General features: G+C 41.8%; 1 protein-coding gene across 1 annotated transcript; it reads left to right on the top strand.

Annotated features, from left to right (window-relative positions):
• Positions 1 to 6,525: 6,525 nt before the first annotated feature.
• On the top strand, positions 6,526 to 7,461 carry LOC105304777 (olfactory receptor 9Q1). The gene has a single exon (XM_011379054.1). It carries the CDS (start codon positions 6,526 to 6,528, stop codon positions 7,459 to 7,461), a length of 936 nt encoding a protein of 311 aa, XP_011377356.1.
• The last annotated feature ends 1,005 nt before the right edge of the window (positions 7,462 to 8,466 follow it).

Raw genomic sequence — 8,466 nt, 5'->3', positions numbered from 1 at the left:
CTGGGGGGCCTGGCGCACCTGGGGTATGGTCCGTGGCTCCACCTGGGTTGCGAACCTAGGACCCTCTGCGTGTAAATCAGACATGCTAACCACTACACTATGGAGCCACCCTGAGAATCCATATTCTTAAACAAAACTTACAACGTCTCCTCTCTGGCAAACTCTAAATAGTTAAAGAATGCTAATTGAAAGAGAAAAGGCTAAAATAGAAGCTATCTGCATTTAAGATTAAAGTACTTTTGGGTATAAAAAAATATCTAATGGTCACACTATTTTCTAAGAATATTTTTAATATTCATTTCCCCATGAGGGACACTCAACTGGGGTGCTCTATCCCTACCAGGAAGTAGATCGATGGCCTAAGAAGGCACATTTTTGGCCCCAAGAAAGGGAGACATGGCAACATTTGCCCAGTAGGTGCTCAGAATTGCTATATACGTGCCATTCTTACTCTTTTCTAATGGGTGTGTTTACTGTGGTTATCCTGTCTGGTTCACCAATGTATGTTGGGTGTTTACTAGGCAAGCAGATAACTTGTCTTTTTAGTTCACAGTTCTCTAGATCAAGGGGTGAGGCATCTGGACTGATAGAGATTACGAGATCCTAGACTTTGATCTCAATGATGTAATTTGTTGAAGCTTGTGTGTAGGGGTCTTAGGGTGGTGATGAGTATATTTTGCATGTGGTTAGGGTGGTAGGACATGAGTATTTATGGACAATGGGGAATACTGGATTATTGTTCAGAAATATTCAGAATATTTAGAAAATATTCACTCTATTCCTCTTCTACTCTGAGTAGAATACACTTTCCTGCTCTAAGACATTGAGCTTGACCATGTAACTTCCTTTGGTTGATGGACATTAGCAGGCCTGATATAAGCAAAGACTTGAAATGTGCTTTGGGAATGGATCTTTGCCCACTTGTACTTCTGCTGTTGTTAGAAGAGGAACATGTCCTGGATATCTTGCTGACCCAAAGGTGATAAGATACATGTGAAACACATCAGGAACTGAGCTCCAGGTTGGCCAAGTTAGCCAAGACCAACAGATAAGCCAAATCCTGGCTGATGCATAGACCTATGAGGGTGAGAATGAATGCTTATTGTTGTTGCACCACAATAGCTAAGTAAACATTCCATGGTCAAATACTTTTGAGAATTGTTATATAATATATACTTCATTTTAGAGATTTATAAAGCATATTATTATACCAAAGTCTTTGAGAAATCCATTAGAAAAGATGATTGTTAACTTCCTTTAACCCAGTTTCCCAGATGTCTTTGAGGACTGAATCCTTTTTTGGCATACTAAAAGTTAAAAAAAATAATTAAATGTTAGATGACCCATTTTTTTACCTAATTTTGACCTAATTTTATTCTATTAAAGGGAGAAATTCCTCTTTGTTAAGGAAAACACCTTAAAGGGCAACATGATTATGAAATTTAAGAACCCCTAAAATATGGTCTAAATGGGAGGTATATAGATGTTGAAGATATAGATTATCATGGATAACAATATATAAAGAATTTTGAGTCTTCTTCAGCAGATTGGATTGGAAGACTGGGGAACTGGGAGAAGGGAGATATAGATAAAAAAAATTATCTCAGTAGAGAAAGAGACAGGGTTGTATGGTAGCAGGTGAGCTTAAGGTAAAGGTGAGGAGCTGCCGGTGACAAATTCCTTGTGATGGGAAATTTATAGCACAATGATATCAATTATTTAATTCTAATTTTTCCCCTAGTCTGTGAACCTCCTAAGTTTTCTATAATGTATTTATTTAAAATCTATTACCCAAACAAACGTTGTGTTCATTTTGCTTTAGAGAATGAAGAAAAATGAAGAAAAGGCCATGCTTATCATGATGTGGTACTGGATAGGGTGAGTAGTCACGGGAAATGGGCTCGGTGTCAATAACACTTTAGCAGAAGCAGGAAAACGGAGAGCTATGCAAATGCAATAGTGAGCCCTCGAGTAGCCTCGGAAATTCTGGGACATGTTTTCGACATTAAACTGCACAAAGATTTTGATCTCGGAAGCTAAGCAGGGTCAGGCCTGGTTAGTACTTAGATGGGAGACCACCTCGGAAGACCAGGTGTTGCAGGCGTAAAAAATAAAAAATAAAAAATAAAATAATAAAATAAAATAAACTGCACAAAGGATGAGGGATGTGGCTGAGATTTTAGCCCCAACATTTCTTTGCACAAGTATCCATGCGCTTCTGTACATTTTCTCGGTCCCCTGCAGTTACGTTGAGGGCGTGTGACTGGATTCTGGCCACTGGGACGTGGGTGAAAGTGAGGCAGACCACTTCTGGGCCTGGTCCTTAGTGATGTTTTACATCACCTTTGCCTGCTCTTCCCTCGTGCTAGCAATCTTGAAGTCTACCTGTTACAAGTGGCCTAGCTATGAGATGGAAGAGAACTCCCTAACCCACACTAGATTTTTCACAAGTAAAATAAACTTATTGTATAAAGCCACTGGGATTTTAAGGTAATTGTTAAATACAGCTTAGCCCAGAAGACTCATCTCTTCACCCAACAAGCTCTGCTGTACATGCCATGTGTGCGTGCATGATCATAAAAACATGTCCTCTTAGGCAGTAAGGGTTGTGGCCTAGGTGGCATCCATTGGCAACCAATGTGTATAGGACAGACAAAAATTTTAATCCACTCGTCAAGTTACTATATGACCTTGGGCCCTCTTAGCCTGTTTCTTCATCGGTACGGACGAGGAGTCCCATTATCCTTCTCAATCCCCAGGGCTCTTGTGAAGATAGCTGAAGACAGTGCTTTGAAATCGTGAAGGGTGCTCTGCTAATATGAGATCTCATTAAGCTGGGCTTCCTACATTTTCTTTTCTTAAATGGAGGGAAGAGAAGAAAGAAAGTGAATAAGCCTAGATGATAGCAAGGCATTTGTTAAGCCTCCCTCCTGGAAGCTCTTTGGTCTTGCCCTCTCTTTTCAAGCCTATCTCTTAGTACCAGCACTATGCCAAGATAGTTTAGAGACTGAGGCAAAAGAAAAATCGAAGATACTCATGCTGGCGCCATCTTAATTTTTGTACCTGAGGCGAGAGCCTCATTCACCTCATCCTTGTCCTGGACTTGCTTAGTGCCATCCTGTGCTGCTGGCCAAGCTCCACTCATCCCAGGAGTAGTTCCTGGGTTCTCCTGCCCCTGTGAATTTGCTCACATTGGTCCCCTTTCCTGAAGAGTTTTACCCACCAGCCTCCACTCCTGACTACTCTCCAGACTGACCGTCACCTCCTCTGGAAAGCCATCCCTGATCTACCCCAACTGTAAGTAATCTTGCCCTACACCGAATCCCCATGGCACCTACCTACACCTCACTTAAGAGTTAAGTGCTTGTTATATTGTAGGGTGGAGAGTGATCTTACCTATTAGGTTGCACATTCCTTGCAGATAAGCATTGTGAGGTTTCTGTTTTTTTGGAGGGGCTTGTTTTGCTTTGTATCTCTTGCTCTTTGTTTAGAACTTTCAGCACAGTGATGAATCAATGAACTATGTGGTCTTACTTTCTCTTCCTTCCCGTAATTGTCAAAGAGAACAATTATTCCGTTCTTCTCCATCTTCCTTATTTACTTTTCTAAATTGAGACATGTTGAAATTCAGTGACTTAACAAAATGCCTACGAATTCGGGGCTGAAAAAAATACTAAAATTGTCAAAGATTCAGAGCTGGCAAAGGCCATGCCAACAAGAAAAAACCTGCCAATTTTCCCTCTGGGCAACAACCCAGGTTTTTGTTTTTCCTATGGTTTCATTTGTTTTTAAAGAGACAAAAAAAAAAAAAATAGAGAAATACCTTACTCCCAAGGAGGGCAAATTTAGAAGACACGATATGTTTCGTTGAGGTCTCTGTGTAGAGTCTTGGATGTGTCCTCCTGGATAACGTGGATTACAGCTTTGTGTTTGCAAAGCACCCTTCTTTTAGGATATGGCCACTCTGATGAGGGTGGCAATGGGTACAATTTCTGACATTGTGACAGGAGAGTTAAAGCCAGAGGCATCTCATTCCTCAAGGGACTGTGCATACCCGGGATTCAGGGCTTTTAGACATCACTCAGTAGGCATGCCTTAGGGCTTTGGGAGTTGGGACTGGGACTTGGTTCCTTGTTGAGAATCCACATGAGCGATAATTGCCTTTCCTTAGAGACCATTTTAGCCATCAACTGGGGACTGTGGAGCTTTTGTAGCAACTATTAGTGTCTTTTCCAAAAGGAAATTGCACTGAGACCAGGAGCCCATAAAAAGAGCTTGTTGTCCAACTTCTGCTATCCCAGCCTGTAACTGAACAAAACCCAGGGTGAGGAATGTATCTTAACCAGATTCACCAGATCATAGAAACAAGGAGAGAGAGAAGGAAGTGCTTGACAGACCAGTATTGAGAATAATACAGTGCAGGGACCAAACTTCAGGCAGCTATGACATTGTCTCCATGATGAGTCACTATTTTGTGTGTATGTGTGTGTGTGTGTGCGTGCGTGCGCGCGCGCACAGGTGTGAGATTAACTAGCTTGCTTACTATCATAAATGAGCAAGTATGGGAGGACAAGAACCACCTAGACCTGCTGTCTAGTGCAGTGGTCCTTCCCCTACACTCTTAGGATGCCTCGCTAAGCAGTGAAAGAGAAATGAACTTTAAAGACAAAGGAAAATTAGTGGATAAAGAGAGAAGAGGACTGGCCAGGTGAAGGTGAAGTGGACTTCAGGTGAGAAAAATGGATCTAGTTCTCTTGGTTTATGCTCAATTCAGATCTCCAGATACAATTTCTCTTATTTATCATTTCCCTCAATATGTCAGTCCAACACTAGAGTAGCTGCCAAAGTGAATGATTTAAAGATGATCAAATATCTTTTTTATCTTGCTGCATTGCAACTCTGCCAGAGGACATTCTATCCATTAGCACAAAAGTCTCCATCAGCCTTCAGATGTGAATAGACTGCAGTGCTGGTATTCATACTTGCCTACTTACAGGTAGATACTTCCTAACTCCCGTTGGACTGTTGGAATCAACATGTGATGCATGTAAAATCCTGTTTTAAGATAAATAGTGCTTCTGTGTGCAGGTTTTTCCTAATGAAATTTCCATCATTTACTAGCTGTACAATATTGGGCATGTTAAACTCTTTCTGTCTCAATTTCCTCATTTGTAAAATAAGGATAATAAAAGATCCTAATTTATAAAGTTATTGTTGGGATTAATTAAGTTAATATATAAATCACTCAGGATAATTGTCTATCTATGTGTTTCTATTACTGACAATGTGAACGTTTATAAAATCTGTTTTTGATAAACTTAGAGGCTCTAATTAAGACAGCAGCTTTCTATTAAGTAAGGACATAGTTAGGTTGAGAATGGAAGGGTCAAGCCAACAATGGCTGTGACCTTTGTGAATGTGGATTGACTTTCTGTTTTTAAACATTTTCATAAAAATAATCACTTGAATGTTTATACAGTGCCTTTCCCTCTGCAAGGTGCTTCATATCTCATTTGCTAAACTTTATTCCACAGAAACATATTGAGGCCTCACTAGGTGCTGAGCTCCAGAGGCACACACCCTGACTAGGGAAGACTCAAGAGAGACTTCTTGTGGGAATACCATCTGAGCTGAATTTTGAAGATAGTGTAGGAGCTGTGCAGGACCGTGGGGGCAGGAAAGAGACAGGGTTTCAGCAGAAGGAGTGGCTCATGGAATGCTCAGAGATTTGAAAGAAAATGGGGGGTTAGAGAAAGTGCAAAAGATTGCCCAGCAAGAAGTGTGGGAAGGTGTGTGTGTGTGGGCGGGGGAGGGTGGCCATGGATGTGAAGAGTGAGAATGAGATGTGAGAAAGTAAGCAGGGGAGAGCTCATGGAGGGCATTCCCTAGCATACCGGAGAGTCGGAATTATATCCTATCTTGATGGGGGGTGGTAGCTGGGTTTTTAACAAGAGAGTGGGAGGTGATCAAACTAAAGTCTTAGAAATATCGCTCTGGCCACAGTGAGGAGAGAGAACTGGCAAGAAGCAAATCTGGAGGCAGGAGGAGCTGTTAGTTATATGGCTGTTGTTTTGATCCAAGCAAGAGATGAAGAAGGTTTGAAATAAGGGAGAAGCTGTGGTCATGGAGAAAAAGGGACAGAGTTCTGAGATGGATATTCCTGGGGAGGCAAGGACCACATGTATCAAACCCTACAGGAGCCATAGGGAAATTCTGCTTAAGAGTGATAATCTGAATCGCAGGGGCTCACATCGTTAGTTAGCAATAAATGTGGGAGATGGTGTTCTCTTATTCTGAAAATGTTTACCAGTATTGATCTTCTTGACATATTAAGCGGACTCTATGTCACAGAATTCTCTCAAAAGTAGAAGCTAAGACCAAACATCTCTGAAGCCCCACGTGGCACCTGGAATATTTTGTCCATAGTACAGGTTTGATAAAATGTAAACTAAAAATTCAATTAAGTCTTATTTACAGCTTCCTAACTTGCTTCTCATCACAGCCCTCTCAAGTCCCTCTGGCTTCATGGCAGAGAAGAACCTCACCTTAGTGGCTGAATTCCTCCTCATAGCATTCACTGACCGCCCCGAACGGGCACTGCCTCTCTTCTTCCTGTTTCTGTTTATCTATCTCATCACCTTGTTGGGGAACCTGGGCATGGTTATTTTAATCCGTGTGGATCGCCGGCTCCACACCCCGATGTACTTCCTATTGAGTCACCTCTCTTTCATGGACATCTGCTACTCATCTGTCACTGTGCCTCAGATGATGGCCGTGTTGTTGGAGCTAGGGGCAGCTTTATCTTACACTCGCTGTGCAGCTCAGTTCTTCCTCTTCACCTTCTTTGGTGCCATTGACTGTTACCTCCTGGCCCTCATGGCCTATGACCGCTATGCGGCCGTGTGCCACCCCCTGCTTTATGTCACCATCATGACGCAGAAGGCCCGTTTGGGTTTTGTGGCCGGGGCTTACGTTGCTGGTCTGTTCAGTGCGTTGGTGAGGACAGTCTCAGCTTTTACTCTCTCCTTCTGTGGAAACAATGAGATTGACTTTATTTTCTGTGACCTCCCTCCTCTTTTAAAGCTTACTTGTGGGGACAGCTACACCCAAGAAATGGTCATTATTGTGTTTGCCATTTTTGTCCTCCCTGCCTGCATGGTGGTGATCTTAGTGTCCTACCTGTTTATTATCGTGGCCATTCTGAAGATTCCCTCGGCTGGAGGTCGGGCCAAGACCTTCTCCACCTGTGCCTCCCACCTCACCACAGTGTCACTCTTCTTTGGCACCCTCATCTTCATGTACCTGCGAGATAACTCAAGCCAGTCCTCAGAGAAAGACCGAGTGGTGTCTGTGTTCTACACAGCAGTCATCCCCATGCTGAACCCCCTCATTTACAGCCTGAGGAACAAGGAAGTGAAGGAGGCCCTGAAGAAAGTTCTCAACAGAGCCAAGTTACACTAACCATCTTCAATCTTGCATAATCCCCAGAATTAACTCTTCTGTAGTGCCAGCATTCTTGACACTTGACTATAGCATGCTCAATATTTAAGTAAATATGTCATGGTACAAGGTATAAAAAGGAACTTTTAGTTCCAGAGAGAAAGGAAGAAAAAGAAGAGGCTGCCTGAAAAGAGAGATTGGAATGAGAGCTCTAAATCCCAGGACCAATGACAGATCTGAAATTAAACCCTGTGTCATCCAGATGTGGCACACTTCACAGGTCTGTGGCTGTAAAACATGATTACATTTTTTTGCAAAATTTTCTATGAATGATTTTCATTGTATAGAAATGTTGAAAATAATGTATAGTGAACTCCCATACCTAATACTGAGATACTGCAACTGCTAATATTTTGTCATATTTGCTTTATCATATATATCATATATATATGTATATATATATATATATATATACTCTATCTGTTCACTTATCCATCCAACAATTCACTCATCAATACTCCTTTTAAAATGCATTTCAAAGTGAGATGCAAACATCGATGTTAGTATTCTTCACCCCCATACACTTCAGAATGATTTTACCACTGAAGATTCGATATTTAGATTACATTTATTTTTAATGACTAAATTAAGGTGTTTGATGGTCCAATTAATAAAGCTGACCGTGCTCAGAGATTCCTTCAGATTCTTGTACTATTTCTCAGGGATGCCTCACATGAATCGCTAAAAAATGCCCACAGTAACATGTCAGTCAATTGCTACCAGCACTGGGAATATGTCGTGTTCTTCCTTCTTCCCTATCTGTTCCAGCTCCCACTTATCATATTGTTTGCCTGAGAATCCATCTGGTAAGTTTACACCAATCCCACTGCCTATAATATTATCTGCAATGTCTGTATTGTAGATGCTGACTCTCTATGTTCTTAAAGCTTTTGACCTTGGGGAGGCAGAGCATTGCTGCATTCCACGCAGAGGTGGGCAGGAGAGAATCCTGGCCTGTGCTGGGTC

Source organism: Pteropus vampyrus, unplaced genomic scaffold (genome assembly GCF_000151845.1).
Source record: "Pteropus vampyrus isolate Shadow unplaced genomic scaffold, Pvam_2.0 Scaffold352, whole genome shotgun sequence".
In the NCBI taxonomy this organism is placed as follows: domain Eukaryota; kingdom Metazoa; phylum Chordata; class Mammalia; order Chiroptera; family Pteropodidae; genus Pteropus; species Pteropus vampyrus.
The sequence above is the reverse complement of the archived record's forward strand: the minus strand, read 5'-3'. Positions and strand labels throughout refer to the sequence as shown.